The sequence below is a fragment of the Chamaea fasciata genome, unplaced genomic scaffold (genome assembly GCF_029207755.1).
Source record: "Chamaea fasciata isolate MVZ Bird 193981 ecotype frontalis unplaced genomic scaffold, bChaFas1.0.hap1 SCAF_6, whole genome shotgun sequence".
Lineage (NCBI taxonomy): Eukaryota > Metazoa > Chordata > Aves > Passeriformes > Sylviidae > Chamaea > Chamaea fasciata.
In genome coordinates this window covers 37,616,074-37,634,444 of record NW_027094091.1, presented here as the reverse complement: position 1 = coordinate 37,634,444, position 18,371 = coordinate 37,616,074, and the positions used below count along the sequence as shown (strand labels likewise).

Below are 18,371 nucleotides of genomic sequence, written 5' to 3'. Positions count from 1 at the left end.
ATGGTTACAGGGTCTTCAGGGGGAATAGGCATGGCAGGAGAGGCGGGAAGGTTGGCATTGTATGTAATGGAGGGATTGGGATGAATGGTGCTTACAGTTCGTAATGGCATGGTCAAAAGCCTCTGGGTAAGGATTAAGGGACAAACAAATAATGTAGATGTCATCATGGGAGTCTACTATCCATAACAGTGGTGCTGATGAGTTATTCTCTAAGGAACAAGGGACATATATAAGTTAACCACTCTTGTCCTTACGGGGGACTTCAGCTTGGCAAATGTTAACTGGGAATACCATACAGCTAATACAAAGCAGGTCCAGAAGATTCCTAAACGCCTCGATGATCGCTACATGGTACAGACACTAAGGGAGGCAACTCAGTAAGATGCCTTCTAAAGATGGTGGTTGTCTTGGCCGCAGCGACCATGAAGCAATTGGATTTAAAACTTCAGACTGTTCAGGGAACTAATGAGTAAGGTCTCCTGCGAAAATATTTCTGATGGTGCTGGGGTCCATCATTGCTAGTGACTTTTTAAGCACCACCTCCTAAGGGCACAGGAGCAGGCAATTTCAAAATGTTGGAAAAGCAAGCGAGGCAGAAGGCCGACTTGGCTAGGCAGGGATCTTCTTCTAGAGGTAAGGCAAAAAACGTAAATGTTTGACCAGCAGAAGCAAGGTTAGATGACATGGGAGGACTACTGAGATGCTGTTTGCCTCCATGATGAGAAAATTGTGAGGCAAAAGCCCAATTAGAGCTGAAGCCAGCCAGTACTGTGTAACACAATAAAAAGGACTTGAAAAATATGCTAGTAGCAACAGGCAGTCCAGAAATAACAGTGACCTGTTAAATTTATGAGGGTGTTCACCATACGAACAGGGACAGAGATAAGGCAGAGGTGGTTAATGCGCTCCTCAGTCTTCAGCACCAGTCATGGACTATGGGGGTCCCAGTGCCCTGAGCCGAAAGACGAGGATTCTGAGAATCATAAACTCAGAGCCAACTCTGAACTTGTGAGGGAATCACTGCTCCAGCTGGATCCATGTAAGTCTATGGGGCCTGATGGGATTCGTCCAAGAATCCTCAAATAGCTGGCTGATGTCATTGCAAGACTCTTCTCAATGACTTTTTGAACTGTTCTGGGAATCTGGAGAGGTCCCACTTGACTGGATGCTGGCTAATGATGTCCCAGTTTTAAAGAACAGCAGGAAGGAAACTACAGGTCTGTCAGTCTCATTTCAGTGCCTGGTAGAATTATGGAGACGATTACTCTTGGAGTTATTGAAAAACACCTGAAAGATAATGCAGTCATCGGCCAGAATGGCTTCATCAGGAGAAGGTCTTGTTTGACTAGCTTAATTTCCATTTATGACAAGGTAACCCACCTAGCTGACCAAAGGAAGCCTGTTCATGTAATCTCTTAGGACTCTGGTTGAGCTTTCAATACTGTCTTTCATGGTGTTCTTGTGGACAAAATGTCCAGCATTCAGCTGGATCAACACATCATATGATGGGTGTGCAACTGGCTCACAGGTCAGGCACAGAGAATTCCAGTATATAGGGTTACATCAGGCTGGCAAACAGTCACTAGGGGGTTCTACACAGTGGCTGTCCACTGCAAGGCCAGGGCTCTTCAAGGTCTTCATAAATTACTTGGACACAGAACTTAAGGGAATACTAAGTAAATTTGCTGGTGATACCAGACTGGAGGAAACTGTCAAATACCTCAAGGGCAAAGAGGCCCTACAGAGAGATCTTGACAGACCAGAGGGTTGAGCAATCACCAACTGTACAAAGTTTATTGAAGGGAGGTGGTAGATTTGCACCTGGGACAGGGCAACCCTGCATATACAAGAGGACTGGGGGATGAGAGGCTTGAGAGCAGCCATTTTCAAAGGGACCTAGGGGCCCTGATTTCACAGAAAGTTGAGTTTGAGTCATTGTGCCCTGGCAGCCAGGCAAGCCAAGTGTGTCCTGGGCGGCATCAGGCACAGTCAAGCTCCCTTGCCAGCTGGGCAAGGGAGGGGATTGTCCTGCTCTGCTCTGCACTCAGGTGGCCTCACCTCAAGTCCTGTGTGCAGTTTTGGACACCACAGTACAAAAAAGACATTAAGCCATTGGAGAGATTCAAGAGGAGGGCAGTGAAGATGGTGAAGGGCCTTGAGGGGAAGCCGTATGAGGAGCAGCTGAGGTCACTTGGTCTGTTCAGCCTGGAGAAGAGGAGACTGACGGGAGACCTCATTGCAATGTGCAGCTTCCTTGTGAGGGGAAGAGGATGTGCAGGCACTAATCTCTCCTCTGTGGTGACCAGTGACTGGACCAAAGGGAATGGCCTGAAGCTGTGTCAGGGCAGGTTTAGGTTGGGCATTAGGACAAGGGTTTACGCCCAGAGGGTGGCTGGGCACTGGGACAGGCTTCCCGGAGAAGTGATTTCAGCACCAAGCCTGACAGGGTTCAAGGAGTGTTTGGACAATGCTCTCAAGCATACAGTATAATTCTTGGGGTGTCCTGTGTAGGGCCAGGAGTTTTGGATCCGTTCCAACTCAGCATATTATATGATTTTGTAAAAACATTTCTAACCCTCTCTTCAATTCCTTTATTCTGTGGGCCCATGAACAGTAAATACCAGGATAATGTTTCAGCATTTTCCTTGGATTTGAACCGTGATATTTTGTGGAAGTGACTGCATTAGCTAAACCAGTTTGAACCAATGAATGTTCTTTCCAGTTAAAATTGGATAGATGTGGAAACATTGCACTGGGAATTGTTAATTTATTTGGAATGGAGTTTTTTGTGGTTTGGTTGTTCTGGATTTTTTTTAACAGCATGTGGTCTTACAGTCTTGTGTGTATTATGGGAATACCTACTTGTGAATTTACTACAATTTATTTGGACATCTGAAACAAAAGAAGGCTGCTTTGTATCATTAATACCTACTAATTTTTCTTTAAATATTTTTAGCATTTATTTGCAACAATATGGTGAGTGTTTCTATTGAATAAATTGTGTATCAGTTTTCCAGTAAGCTTCAGACACTTTGTAGTGACCAGGATTTTCAAGTTGTGGCTATGGTGGTGTTAGCTGAACAAGCTTTGGGAATAACCTTTTTTTGTTAATGGAGTAGATTTGGTAGACTTTGTGTCTTGCTAGAGCATTGTGTTAAGCAGAAGTGAAGTACTGGTGGAACTTCATAGCTAATTAGGTACTTGAGGGAATTATGAGCACTTGTCAGTAATTTCTGAGATAAAACTTGGCTGGAGTAAGTTTGTTGAATACTGTTCCCAAAAATCTCAGTTCTTTCCTTCTTTCCCTAAAGAAAACTCTAGGGTGGGTAGATCTGTTGCATTCAGGTTAGTTTTTGGTTACAAAAGACTTTCAGGGAACAGAGTTAATGTGACGGAAACACACAATTGAGAAGGCTTAGTTCACAGTTAAGTTTGTAGAAGCTAGAAACAGATCTTCTGTTCCTAGAAAAATACTCAACAAGTTACATGAGAAGGAACAGAAATAAGTATAACTAAAAGTTCTAAGATTAGCACATGTGTTATATGTTTACATGAGCATTTGTGAAAGCACAAATAATCCCATGATAAGGATTTGGTGACTATTTAGTGAATATTTGATATTAAAAAGCACAAAACCTGCCACTAAAGGACATGGAATTATCCAACCTGGAGAAATGAGATCTCTTGAAGTATAAAAATACATATTGTTAGCTATACATATATCCTTTTGAAGGCAGCTTTAAAAAATAGTGATTTTCCTTAAAGCAGACCTTTTCTTAAAGTAGATATCTTCAGTAATGCTACCTTAGTTTACAGGAAAAAATCCAACTGTACAGAATTGGTGAAAGAGCATGAGTATCGATTTACTACTTTCTGGAAAAGGATGGAAAATGGAAAAGAAAGTATCATTTGAATGCAAGATTGTCCAAGTTAAATAGCTGCTTTTATCATTGTATACAAAATTTAACTGCTTTCTCAGTGACCTTTAGAGCATTAAATCCAAATCATAAAGGGTATTATGTGGGAGTCGTGAGGAAAGCAGTATCAGAAAGAGATTGCACTTTTTTCCCCTTTAAATCAGAGCTTCTGGTCTGTTCTTGCAGCTGTGTACTGTGACTTGTCCATTGCATTCTGTCTCAAATGGAATTGAAACAAATATTTTGGTAGTCGTCATGTTCCTTTAGTCAGCTGGCAATGATGGTGACCACTCTGAAGAAAAAATACACTTCTCTATCTTTTTATCTTACAGCCCTCAACACTCTCCCAGCACAAATCCCAACTTTCATTTTAGAGTAAACTGCATTGCTGTCCTATGTAGATGGGACTTACACTTTTCCTGTTTCCGTAAGTTATGCCTGTCACAATTGTAAAAATTGGAGGTTATCTACAGTATGATTGATGTGAAAATCATGATACCTAGGAGGAAGTACCTTGATTAAGAACTCCAGCACCAAACTGAGAAGACAGGCTAGGGTGTTTTCCTTGTTTCTCAGAGAGAGAGAGGCTTCATCTCTCTTTGCTGCCTATTCAGTCGTACCTGGAGGTATTCCCAGATAACATGTTGGGGAAACATATCTAAAGACAAGTATTGCTGAAACTGGAAAAATTCCAGAAAATATCAGGGTTTCCATTAATTCTCAACCTCCAATTTTTTTAAAATTGCTATTGCTCCTGTCCATTAAACCATTTTTGTTTCAATTTTCTTTTCCAGTAGCTTGAATACTACTTGTGGCTCTTACACCAACACATGAGGGGTTTAGCTGTGATATTAGACCAGTTCTTGTTGGTTGTGCTAAGAAACAGCTTATACTGGGGGCTTTGTTTTTGCACAGTCTTTGTACCTTTTGATTAGGCACATTCACATGATTATCATAAAATACATATCCATATCAGCTTTTCTGAAATACAATGAATGCATATTTGTTCCACTTGAACTTAGAAATCCGGGTTGCCCCCAGATCTAATCAATTAAAGCTGTGCAAAAGTAGAGATCAAGGATGTGACATGGAGACACACAGACTTTAGCCAAAATAACAGTATCCTGACAATCATTGCATCTGGAAGTATTAATTTTCAAGATATTTTTATCCAGTTCTTTTTCAAAGTGGTACTTGCAGATACTTCAGAATATTGAAGATGGCAGTGAACTTAGCTAAGAGAATTAGTGGACATATTTCCCTGTTGAAAAGGCAGAGAGGCTGTTCACAGCATGGCTTTGATGCTTGCTTTGGTCTGCAGGTTTTTCTTTTCAGGGGAATTAATTTTAGAACTTCTTTATTTTAAACAGATCTGAATGCCGCAAAAACATCTGTGAATGTGAAAGCCAGGTACAATGCTTGACAATTGCGGAGACCTTAACCACATCAACTGGAATTGGTTAATATTTTGGATGTAATACCTTTTCCCAGTTCACTGTAGCTTTTTTTTCATATGCTTCTCGCAGTTACCTGTTCTTCTAAAGATTTAAGGACTGAGAGGATTGTGCCAGCCTTTTCTACATTCAGGAGCAGTTGGCGCTTTAGTTATTTCTTCTTGACCGTCAGTTCTAGCATACTGCTGGTAACAGTCAAAAATTCAGATAAGATTACAGATTGCAAAATAGGCATTTGATTTTTAATTTGATATCAAAATATATGCACGTCTTTTGAATGGTAAATGGCACTTATGGAGCTATGGTAACCAGTGCAGCATGAAGCAGAGAGATAGCTTGCTCAGGAGAGCAAGGAGCTGAACAGGGGGATGAAAAAGTAGTAATTCTTCTTTTCATGAGTAAAAATGCACTTTTAAACATGAGCTTTAGAGAAAAAAAATTTAGTGTTAATCGTGCACTTTGTAGGTGAGTTGTACTCTGTTATCTAATTGTTAAGAGGGATCAAACATGTTCAGAAATATATTATTCATGTCGGTCTTAACCCTATCCAGTGCTGTGACTTGATTAATTTTTTTCAACTGCAGTTTCAGAACACTGGGTAGTAGAAAAAATTGAACTTTTGTTACATTTGTTCCATTTACTGGAAGTCATCCTTAGTCAGGTCTGTTCCTCAGGCATGCCCTTAATTCAGATGCATGTAACATCACATTACCAGACAGAGCTGAAGCTCCTGGTCTCCGTAGCATGTATGAAAAGATCAGACTAAACCAATTTTATTGTGCAGCTGCAGCTTCAAAGTCTTTGACCTGTTACAGTGCTTGTAGTAACTTTGCTTTTACAGTAAGTGAAAAATGTGTGAAGCAAGCAGGAATTAGCTGTAGTTTTGGAAGGCTTTAGTTTTAAAGGAAAAAGTCAAGTTACTGTTCATTACTTCAGTACCAGAGAATTAATTTGGATTTCTGTGAAACCAAGCCATATTGGCTGCAAACAGGAATTTGTTCTTGGAAGGAGAACAACAGCCAGCCTGTTGCCCTTCTTTACACTGTAAAAGGTACATAGGAAAAGAGGGAATTGCATCCAGCATGCACTCCGTGTAATTAAAACATGAAAAGTACTGCTGGTTTGGCCTTCTTTCTAAACAAATGTCAGGGCAGATGTTCAAAACTAAGGAGAGCCAAGCTGAGGCTGCAAAAATCTTTGCTGTCAAAAATCTCTGTGTGAATTAAGATGACAGTTTTGGCAATTTCATTACACCCTTTCTAATCAAAAGAATTCAGACAATTGTGCTTCTATCTATGCCTGGATTCAGGCCCCCCATGGCTTAGGTGATGTATATTTCAGAGGTGCTTAAAATCCATATGAGTTGCAGCCTTTTTCTCAAGGCTTTTAGTCTCTCTGCACATTTGTGGTGGTGGCTGTGTGCTCGAGACTGATGCTGTCAATACCCTGAAATATGCTTGCTCCTGCTAGTTTAATGCAGTAAATCTGAAATTTGCATTGGGCAAAGAATGAACGTACGAATACATAAATGAATTGGCAGATTTTTTTTGTTTGATACTATCCCTGAGAGAAGACAGAAAGAAAGCTCATGCGTCACTGAGGACACAAATCTTTGGAGCTGAATGCATCCAGATAAGGGCATGTAAGCATGGTGGAAAATATTTGCAAAAGCAGCTGAAGAAAGTTTGCTGCCAGGCTGTCTTGCCATGTAAACCATTACTCAGGCTGAAAGGATCTGTGCTTAGGAAGACAGATTTACTTAAGTCCTTCTATTTGTTATCATTGCTTTGTAGACATTTTGAAATCCATCCCTAAAGTCTGTGTCTTAAGAGTTAACTTGCTGTGGGGGTATATATGTATGCATATATATATTTGGACAGTTTTTAAAATGTATATATTTAGAGAAAGAGATTCTGAAGGAGGGGGTGGAAGCAGAGCATCTGCAGGAAGGCTGTGTTTTCCTTATGCACTGCTTTGGGTTTTTGTCCAAATTTAAAACAGTACTGAAAGAGGAAGAGATAAGCTCTCTAAAGGTATTTGAAGAAATTTTGACTGGTGCTCACTTTTATAGTTATATTTTTGAATCAACTACTTCCTTGCTTAAATACTTAATAAAGGGAAGATTATCTACTTTTCAGGCAAGTTGCCTTGACTAGATCTTGAGTAACACTTCCACAGTGACTGTGCAGAGTTCAGGATCATCTTACACAAACCCAGAGATCTGGAAGATTGTTAAGGAGTCTGCCTCTCCTGTTAAAAGTTACCCAGGGATCCCCAGGCAATTGCTGTTGTATTTGCATACCTTGTTCTTAAATAAAATTCCTGTGTAGCTTTGCTACATAACTTGCTTCGGGGTTTAAATGTCACTGTTGTTGGGTAGAGAAAGGAGAGTTCCACATTGTTTGTGTCTAAGCTAGGCCTGTTCTTCTTCAAGTTATTGTGACTCGTCCTCAATGGACATGAAGAATGATTAAATACCAGCTATTTTCTGATGTCATCTCTTGTCTGATTCGTGACATTTCATTTGATTTGCCTGTCTGTCTTCATTCTCCTAATTTCCTGACTAAATAAACATGAATTTTTGCTTCTGTGTGTGTGACATAGTTAATCACAAAAGCTATGCTTTTAAAACCATGTGGTAGTTTTCTTGTTCTAAAACTTTCCAGTTAGCTGTTTCTTACTTGAAGTGCAGTGGTAAAACTGGAGTCAGTGTCTAAATGCAAGGAATAAAGGAAAACGGCTCAGTTTCGTGTCTTATGCTGACATGTCCTGGAATTATATTTCTTTCCCTTTTGAAATAATAGTGTTATTTTCCAAGTTTTAATCTTACAGATTCTCAAGAGATACTTAACATATTAATACTAATTTTCCATTAGCATTGCTATCATGCTTTGAGCATTTTCCAGAGTTTCACCATTAGAACACCTCTACACAAATCATGAAGATTATTGTGACAGTTGTTACCTGCAAAAGAGTTGCAGCCTTTGCAAGTTCAGTGCCATCAGCCAATTTGAAAAATGTGTTTCTTTATTTCACTTTTCCAATTAAGGCCAAAATCCTATGTGCACAGCTTAGTATACAGAACTCTTTGAAATGCCTCATTGGACTATATTATTTCAGTTTGATAGAAAAATAAATCACTGGTTCTCTTTGAATAGCTTTTCCAGACTGAATAGCTTTACACAGGCATAGCATAGAAATTTCAGCCAGACTCTGTTTCCCTGATTTACTAGGGAACTTACTGCAGCTCCTGAAGGCTAACTCAGAAGCCATAAGCTGAAGTGTATTAAAGCTACTTCTTCTTGCCTACATGCACGCCCTTCAGCCTGACAGAGATAAACATGAGGTTTGACATGATTCAATTTTCATTTTCTTACTATTCTACATTGTTTAGAAATGGACTGTGATACTGTTTTTCTGTGTTTCATATGGATGTTGAACTTACCAACTTGTAATTCCCTGGGTACTCATTCCCCTGTGAAAAAATGTGTGTATGTGCTCAGTGGTTTTTGTTTTCAGAGATAATCAATAATGCTTCAGAAAATCCATTACTTGAAATCCACTCCCAAGCAGGCAGTTCATCCTTTTCATACACTGTCGTGATTTACTCGGGTGAACTGTACATTTCACCTTTACAGCCTATGGAGTCCCAAGCACAAGCAGGCCTTTTTCTGGTAAAACCCTGTTTATCAGTCCAAGTATGAAATTTGTGACAATGAGAAATGAAAGCTGTTTCTTAATGTATCACTTGGAATTTTCAAGGGAGGATGCATGTCTCCATTAAAAGCTGGCAACAGGTAAAGCCAAAGGTGAAGCCAAACATGAAATTTGCCGCCTTGAAGTTGGCTGATTTTTGGGTTGGGTTTGGTTTGGGGTTGTTTTGTTTGGGTGTTCTTGTTTGTTTAGGGGTTTTAAATTTTGGGGGCAGTAGTCTAAAAAGGGACAAAATTTGATTTCATGGCAATGCTGGCCTAGAAAATTAAGGTCTGGGAGATGAAGGGAAAGACTGTAAGGGGGGAAACAGCACCTGTCCACTAGCCTTCCAGCAGGTGGTCGAGCCTTTCTGAGGGACATTGTCTTCTGATCCCCTCTTCCCACCTCCTCCTGTCCATTCTTCCTTTATTCATTCCATGTCTTCCTTTACATTTACTGCACCAAATTTCTGGAGTTATCGAGGCATCCCTCTCTTGAAGAGACCTTATCTCTTCCTCTTAACATTTTCTTGTCTCCCTGTATATTGGACAGTTTTTCTTTCTCTTCCCCAAAACAGAGTGGAGGAGACTTGCTTTCTTATTTGTGACTGAGAAGACCCCCAGCTGAAAGCTGAGGGAATTCTACTTGATGATCACCAGCTAACAAATCAATATTTCTAGGGCAAGGGATGTAGTTCTCTGTCTCTTTGTGAAATTAGGCGAATGTCTGCTCTTCTGCTGTGATTTAATGTAAAAATGCAGCTCTTTTTACAAGAACTTCACTGTTTTCATACTTTCTTACAGCACGAGAATATAAAATGTTTTAGTTAGGAAGGTTTCCAAATATTGTTTTCTCCATCTTATTCTTTTATTTTCTTTTTGGTTTTTGACAGTATATGTGTATTTTTTCATTTTTTCTAATGCTAGAAATTGCCATTGAAAGCACTTGCTGAAGAATGAAGTTTCTCTAACCATAGAAATACAGAATTGAATTTGTTGTCTCTGTATGATTTTTGTTTAGAACTTTGGCACCAGTAATTAAATTATTAAGTTGTGTATTGGAAATAAATTTACCAATTACATACTAGTCTGACTTTTTTTCCCGTCTCTGTCATCTGAGTTTGTCTGTTTATCTGATTCAATCCCGTCTTTTCCATGTCATTTCCGTGTAATGGTCTGAGCCCTATTTACTCAACAAAGGTATAAAAACCCTGTAAACTAATATTGAACTAGTTATCAATGTTTTAGAGGATGATGTGTGGCTTCAGTGGAAAAATGGGGTGTGCTACAAGTTTCAGATATGATAGCAATGCTGATTTCTTCACAACTGTGTTAAGAACAGCTGATCTCCAGTAGAAACCGCCCGTGTTGGGCATTTCCAGCAATAAAGCCATCCTAACATTAGTGAAAAGCGTTAAATATTAGTGCAGTCTGGAAAGATTAAATTTTCTATACTATTTAAGCAAATGGGAGTGAAAATTGCTGAAACTGCAATCCTAACCTGTAGACTGGTAAGAGGAATAAATTAGCCCTGTGAATGTGAACTGTTTAATGGTTGCTATTCCACTGGGAAATCTTGGTGCTGAGAGCTGCTTCACAAGGATGATTTTTCTTTTTGCCGGTGTAACCCAGACTCTGTGAATGACTCTTCTTTGAGCAACAATATTTATGTGTTGCCTTATGGGTATGTGTTCACAGAGATATGAAGAATAAACATGAAGTTATGCAGTGTGTATTGCAAAGTTGCTACAAGGAATTAGTTAATAAATAACATAAGAAATTAATAATTAACTGCCTTGTCTTACATCTTCCTGATCTTTATTCATCTGGTACTTCATAGGAACCTAGTTTATCTTCTATCCCCACTTATCTAGTCATGCTTTCTCTTTCATGTTTCCTCTTGTTTTGCTTTATTGCCACTGTTCATCAGTTTCATCTGTGAGTGTATAGTGTTTACAGCAATTGCCAAGCAATCCTGAGGGCTATTTTAACTAAAGCACAAATAAAGGATAGTTTCATCTTTGTTCTTAAACTAACCATTTAATCAGTAGTGTAAGTTAATATGGACACTGTAGAAAGAAACATGTCAGACCTCTATTTTCAAAGACACAATGTTGCTTTCTTCATTAATAGCAGTGATTCCAGATACATTCCTAAATATAAATGACTTCAGGAAAGCTTATGAATTTTTTTGTACTGTTTTGCAGGGGATTTCCCAAGAAAACAGGCAGAACTGCTAGGATAGCATCAGATGAAGAGATTCAGGGGTCGAAAGATGCTGTAATTCAGGATCTGGAGAGAAAACTTCGCTTCAAAGAAGACCTTTTGAACAATGGGCAACCGGTATAAAAACATAAAATACCCTGGGGAATAGGAGTGGGTGGGAGAGGGCATCATTGGTAGTTTCTGAGATATGCTGCATGTAAAATAATTGTTGTAGATTGCTTTTTATGTGTTTATAATTTTTAATTGAATTTTCAAAACTGCATTTCCAAAAGAAATGATAGCGTACATTTTGTTCTATCATTCCTTTTCCTGTTTGACAACTGTACTTGGACTTAATAAAGCAATGGAGGTCACAAAGATGGTGAATTTGCATAAGAAGCCTGCACAGTCTGTACCTCCAGGACTTTTTGAGCCTCAAGGGCCATTTGCTTTCGACTGTTCATTACTAAGTGGATGAACATGCATAGCTCTTTTTCAGTCCAGGCTCATTCTGCCTTGTGCCCAGCCACTGGATGATGGGGGAAGCAATAGGTGGTAACTGGACAGCAGAGGCAGACAAGGCAGTTCTTCATGGAAAACAACCCAGCGGGAATCAGACGTCATTAGACTCTGCTGTTGGGGGACTTCTCTTGACCAATAGAATTTTGACCAATAGAATAGAAATGACCTATAGTACTAACTTACAGACCCAAGAGTTAATGACCTGCTCACGGAGTCAAGAAATTAGGTAAAATGAGCATATCAAGCAATGGAAATGCACAGCCACAAAGATCTGTGTTCCTTGTTAAGCACTTGAGATACACATAAAAGATAAAATACCAAATTATTCCAGCTTCGAGTTGATAAGAGGCAACTTTCCTAAGAATTTTTTACAGTTTTTAAGACACTATCTTTGAAGCAGGAATTTCTTTTAAGAGGAGAGTAATTTTAAAAATGTAAACTGTCACCCCTCTTTTGTTGATAAAATGTTTTAAAAAACATTTGAATACCTTTGTGTCATTTTGAAAGGAAGTAGAATTTTATGTTTCTCAGGACAGTGCCCAGAAGTTTACTAAGTTTGCTACTAGGTCTGAGCTATGAACTGTGGCGGTATAGTTCAAGAAAGCCCATTGAGTCAGACTGTCTATCAACAGCTGCTCAGTTTTGGTTCCTAATAAGATCAGTGGAGTGAAGTAGGGAGAATGTTCAGAGTGTCTGCTGCTTCTGTTACCTTTCTCCATTGACTGCCCAGCGTGTGGCAGTTTTCTGTAGCAGTTAAGCAAAATCACTGTCATAGTGTATTAGTTCCTGTTTTTTTCCAAGGAGGTGGGCTGAGAATGACTGTCAGTGCCTATTTTGGAAAGTGAGCGAGATGTTTGGCCTGGGCAAATGAATGGAATGTCCTGAGAATGCCCACATGGCCCAAGGTAAAAAAAAAAAAAAAAAAGACCAACAGAGATCAGATGATGTGAGAGCTTGAACTAAATGAACTCTGTTTTGGTGCTCGCCTTGAGGCACTGGCCTTGCAGATTCCTGTCTTGGGTAAATTCTGTATGTGTAATCATGGCTGTGGGCACTTGGAGTGACTGCAGAAGAACTAAAAGTGAAGAAATGTTCGTCATTTTCTTGGACGCTTCTAACCGAGACAGCTCTGCTACCTAGTTGTCATGAGTTTCAGCCTGCTGGTTTAGCTGCAATATGACATTAAAAAAAATTAAATGAGCCTTTTTAAGAATGCAAACATGAAGTAGATGTAATGTTTACTATTTCCATTCTTCATTTATTTTTCTCTTTAAATGAGGTGTTTCACCATGAAATGAGTTTTGTCTTCCACAAACTGGCATTTTTTGTAATGTGGATTTGTAAGAAAGTGTCTGAAATGCATTCGTAAATGCAGGAAGAAAACTGATAATGAAATAACTGATTATACATAAAAGTTTTCGTTTGACTTTTTTTCTCTCCCTAGTGTAAATTGTCTTTTATAAGCTGTCTGCTCAATTTCTGAAGGAGTAAGAAAGAATAGAAATTTTAAAATCTTGAAGAATACATTTTTCTGTATTTTGGACAAGCAGAGTAGAATCTCCTTACCATTTTTGGCAGTGTTTTGTGCCTTGTGTTTCTAATGTAAAAACTGAGCAGAATGACTTGGGTAAGATCTGGGATGATTTGATATGCCCTCTTCTGATGGCCATGCTGATTTAAGCAGTTCCTATTGCTCATTCCTACCCAAGTTCCTGGCACGAGGATGGAAACAAATGGCAGAGTCAGTGCAAGGGTTGCTTAGGCCAAAAGTGCCACTTGTAATACTAAAAAAATGCATTACAAACTGTGGTAGTAAATTTCTGTTAGAAACATATTGCTGCTCTCTTTTATCAACATTACTTCAAGCATTACTGACTGTGTACTGCTTTCTAGTTGGAAAAATAATCATTTCTTTCTTTCGTCTCCCCCCTCATCTCCTTTTTATTTTTTGTTCAGAGATTAACATATGAGGAAAAGATGGCTCGTCGACTGCTGGGAGCAGACAGTGCTGCAACTGTCTTCAATATACAGGAACCAGAAGAAGATCCTGCTATACAGGTGCCACATATTTTCATGCAATTTCTTCAATTTCAGAGGAAAAAAATGCCTTTCAGTTTTTCTTTTTTACAGGCTACAACTGTCATTAAAATAAATTCCTGCATAAGACAATAAATATACATAAGATAGGATGGCTATTGATTACAGAAGTCATGTGTTATCTATTAGTGAAATAAACTGGAGCATCACATGTCTATTGCTCAGTTTTTCCATAAGGTTGGGACTTCTCAAATGTCTGCTTTCTGCTTTAAACTCTTCCGTTTATCCTATTCTGTCCTGACCTTTAAGTCTCGCAAGGCAAAAAGACATCTACTATCTTGAAACCATCTTCTCTTTATTTGTCTAATAGGCACTTTTTGGGTGCAGACCAAAACCACAACAGAAAGTCTGCTTGAAGGGCCAGGTACACGCTCTCCATTGTTCAGATGCCAGAGTTGCTATTCAGAAATGTGTAGCATTCGTTTGCTCATGGTGCTGATCAAAGTACATTCTCCTGATAAAAGCTCTGAGGAGCTGTCATGGCTATCTCTTGGTCTTCTTTCTGCCTCTTGATCTTTTTTTCTACCCTTGCAGGAAGCTCGCTCTGTTGGTGCTTCTGTAGTGAGTCCTGTGGATATTCAAAAGGTTAACATTTTCACCTTTTTCTGTCTTTTTTTTTGTCTATTTTTTTTTCTTTCCCCTTTCCTGTTGTTCTTGTCCTGTTGAATTCTGCTGTTCTTGGTCAATAATAAGAGGTCATCTAGCATTAATAACTGGAAAATGGAGCTGCACTCTGTTTATGAGGTTGTTCAAGTTGTTCTAGAAGTCCGTGTGAGTGCAGACAGTTTAACAGCAATCATCGTGTGCTCCACTAAATTTGTGCTGTAACAATAACATACACTGATATGATACTAACTGTGTCATGTACTTCATGGTTTACTTATATGGTACACTTCAGGAAACAAAGAAATTTTAAAACTATCTGCACTTTACAAGGTATTCCTTGGCTGTTCCATTTTTTGCAATTATCGAGGGTTTTGATTAGTTCTGTAACCGATGGTGGAAAGATGTCACGTCATTCTCAGACCAGAGGCAGTGACAGAGGATGGGGATGTGAAAGGATGCTTTGCATCAGAGGCATGTTCTGTTTTAAATGCAACAAGGGTCAGAGACCATGGCCAAAGGTAATTTGAAAGAGTGTCTGAATTCCTGCTGACCAAGAAGAGCATTGACTGATATTTTTTTTCCTGCTTCTGAACTATTTTACAGTCTGACATTGTCATTCTTATCAGTAAGATTCCAAGCAGGAATTCTGTACTGCAAAGCAGACAGTTCAAGAAAGCAAATAACATGTGTATATCAGTAAATCATGACAAATTCAAACAAGTCATTGTGTTTTACACTTGATGAACCTTTCTGTTCTTCCTGCTATATCTTCAGTACTGTTGGGATAAATTTTTTCCCACACAAAGGGGACCATAGCAACAGGAGTAAAGAGAAACAGCTACCATGGATTGCCACTGTTGCCATTTTCTCCTTTTTTTCCCCCCCTCATTTTTACAGGCAACTGTAAACAAAATAATTTTATCCTTGTGGTTCAGCCTCTGGTACAGTTCTATGCAAATAGCAGATGTGAACCATATGGTCTTCTAGCCATCTGGAAACAAAACCCCTAAATCTGTCTGTACCCTCAAGGAAATATTAGTATGTTCCTTTTGTCTTTATGAACTGCCTCAGAATGCTTTTATTCTTGTAGGATTTTTTTTTTTTAAATTGAAAGAAAGCAACCAATGACTTTCTTTCCCCTTATAAATTAGACCTTAAGACAACATGAAATACAGTTTTTGCCTCATACCAGATGTCTCAGTTGTTTCATAGGGAAGTTATTGGAGACATGGATTATAGTGTTTTTCTTCAACAAGATACATTTTCCTTTTATATGTAAAAACTTAATGGATTGTTAAAGATCAGTTAAATAAAAAAATCCAAACATTCAGAACATGTCTTCCTGAGCAATGTGTTGAAGCTGGACACTAATATCTACCTTTCATTTGACAGGAATATAAAGTCTCCAGCTTTGAGCAAAGGTTGATCAGTGAAATTGAATACAGGCTGGAGAGATCTCCTGTGGAAGAATCAGATGACGAAGTGCAGCATGGAGATGAACCTATTGATAACAGTATGTCACCATATTTTGAGATAAAGCTGAAGCACTACAAAATCTTTGAGGGAATGCCAGTCACATTCACATGCAAAGTGGCAGGAAATCCAAAGCCAAAGGTAAGAAAAGATGGTAAATGTTTCTAGAATTTCTTGGAAGAGTTCTGTGTTGGTGCTTTACCATCAGGCTCTGGACTCTTATGGGCTGTATCCTACAGGAACAGGAGATATTCACAGTTGACAAGAAAGACTCCTAACTGGCTTAAACTGCCAAATCTCTTTTGGAGTTAAAAACTGGAGTTATTTAGTCAAAATTTAGTAAAGAATGCTACCCATAAGGCTTCTGCTCTCAGCTCTCCTGAGACTTCTCAACTATTTTACCTGGATGTAATGCTTCTGTCGTTTTCAGCGTTACCTCCAGGGTACATTTGTACCACAGAATGCAGTGCAATGCTAGAAAGCCCCACGTGAGCTGGCACAGGAGTCCCAAAAGCCACCTCATCTTGCTAGCATGGGTAATTAGTTCAGTCATGGCAACATGCTAATGCAAAAATACGTGGGTTCTAGTTCAGAAGCCAGCATGGTATCTCTCATTCTTCAGCATCTACACACACTAACAAGATAGATTTTACTGGAATGTAGAAGAAGGCATAATAAAATACCATAAGGTCCTATATTTCCCAGCAGCAAGATGAGACATGATGGTGATGTTTTAATGATGAACTTCTGAGGGAGGGTTGGGCTTGAGAAGCATTTCCTTGTAGCAAATGTAAAAGCCCCAGTTGCGTGATGTCAGTAGTTTGGAAGAATGCCCTCCTTGGGTAGGTTGCACACAACCATTTCAAAAATTGCTTGGCAATCAACTGACTGATTATGCAGCAGGCAAACGGCAGCAGCTTTTCCAACTCCCCTGCCAAGGCCGGTGTCTTCCCGGTGAGGTCCCCTACTCTCACAGTGACCTCTGGTGGCTAGGGGCTCTTGTCTTCTTAGACAAGATCAAGGATGCCCTCTGTTACGTCAGGCCTTCACAGAAGCACTCACATCCAAATCTCTCATCTACTGTAAGTTTTATGGGTACTTAGGATTTCAAACAGAGATAAATGCAAGTGACTTAACATGCCCAATGATATATGTGTATGATACTGTACAAGCTGTTAATTAAAGAAAAAAAAGGACTTTATGAGATAGCAGAGGAAGAACAAGAGAGAACTAGGTCTACATCTACATCAGCAAGGAGTGCAGACCAGAAGAAGAAAATCTCTAGAATGAGAGATCCATCCCTGCACACATGTCAGAAGGTTTTACTCCAGGCTAGCTCTAATCTTGTCCCACAGACTGAAGCAGATGCACATTAGATGAGTTCTTGGAGCACATTTTCTGGCTTAGTTTCATCTGAAAGGAATCCAGTTCTGTGCTCCAAGAGCACAACATGATGTGAACCACTGCAAAGTAAGTGGGGTTGATCAGTATACTTTTATCAAAAAAGCACTTCTGCTTCAAACTGAAAACACACACACTGAGAAGATAAGCCCAGTCTGACTGAAAGCAAACTTTTGGTGTCTAGCATTCTGAGATGACCATAGGTAAGAGTCTGTTGTGCTGAACAAGGGTGGAATGCAAATGGGTCTGTTGCTGACAGAAGTGCAGTGTGTGCAGAGATACTCATTCTGCCTGAGGCTTATGACTAAGTTGCTAGATGACCTATTATGAGTCAGCCTTAGTCAACCATTCCCTAATTTCCACAGTTTCCAATTAAGGTGTAGTTTCTCTGTCTGATTTAAGACAGATGAAAGGGGATGTCTCCTTTCCCTCACTGGGGCGATAAGGATTGCACAGCCAAGAAACTGAATTCTTAGTACTTCCCCTTAAGCATGTCCTTACAGAGGAGCATCTGATGTGACTGCCCTGTGATTCACAGCAATGTTCTGTTTTCCTGCAGTGTCAAAGTGTGCACATTAAGAAGTGATTTGCTCTTGCACCTGGAACTCTGGCCCTTTGTTCCATTCACTCGCAGATGCTTTGTGTAATTTGTTAAGTTGGTTGGGATGGAACCAATATCAGTCCTGCTGTATGGCTGCTTGTTAGCTGGGCTTTGCAAATGTCCACAGGCCGTGTCTCCCCCTCATCTGCCAGAGCATTCCAAGACAGCAGTTTTGAACAGCTCAGTGGCTGAGGGCTGCCCTTCTGCTGTCATTTGTTGAAGGTGGAAGTGTTGCTTGTGAATAGATTTTTTACTTTGGCAAATGAAAAGCTGGAAATAATTTACTAACTTGAAGCTCCTCCCTTCTAAGTATTCTGTTAGGTCTGCCAAGGAATGGCTTGGGGAAGGACTGTAGTGTTTCTAAAATCTGGCATTCATTACAAGGGATTTTTCTAAGTGGAGT

At 39.5% G+C, this 18,371-nt stretch overlaps 1 protein-coding gene across 2 annotated transcripts in view; it reads left to right on the top strand.

The window, feature by feature from the left end:
• The window catches only part of PALLD (palladin, cytoskeletal associated protein), a 182,429-nt gene that overhangs the window by 146,123 nt on the left and 17,935 nt on the right, over positions 1 to 18,371 (top strand). The window contains exons 11-14 of one of the 2 annotated variants that reach the window (XM_066186015.1): positions 11,271 to 11,406; positions 13,747 to 13,848; positions 14,422 to 14,472; positions 15,886 to 16,107. In XM_066186015.1, coding sequence (XP_066042112.1) covers positions 11,271 to 11,406; positions 13,747 to 13,848; positions 14,422 to 14,472; positions 15,886 to 16,107 — 511 coding nt within the window. The remainder of the gene's footprint in view (positions 1 to 11,270; positions 11,407 to 13,746; positions 13,849 to 14,421; positions 14,473 to 15,885; positions 16,108 to 18,371) is intronic. The other variant, XM_066186016.1, reaches the window with a different exon arrangement.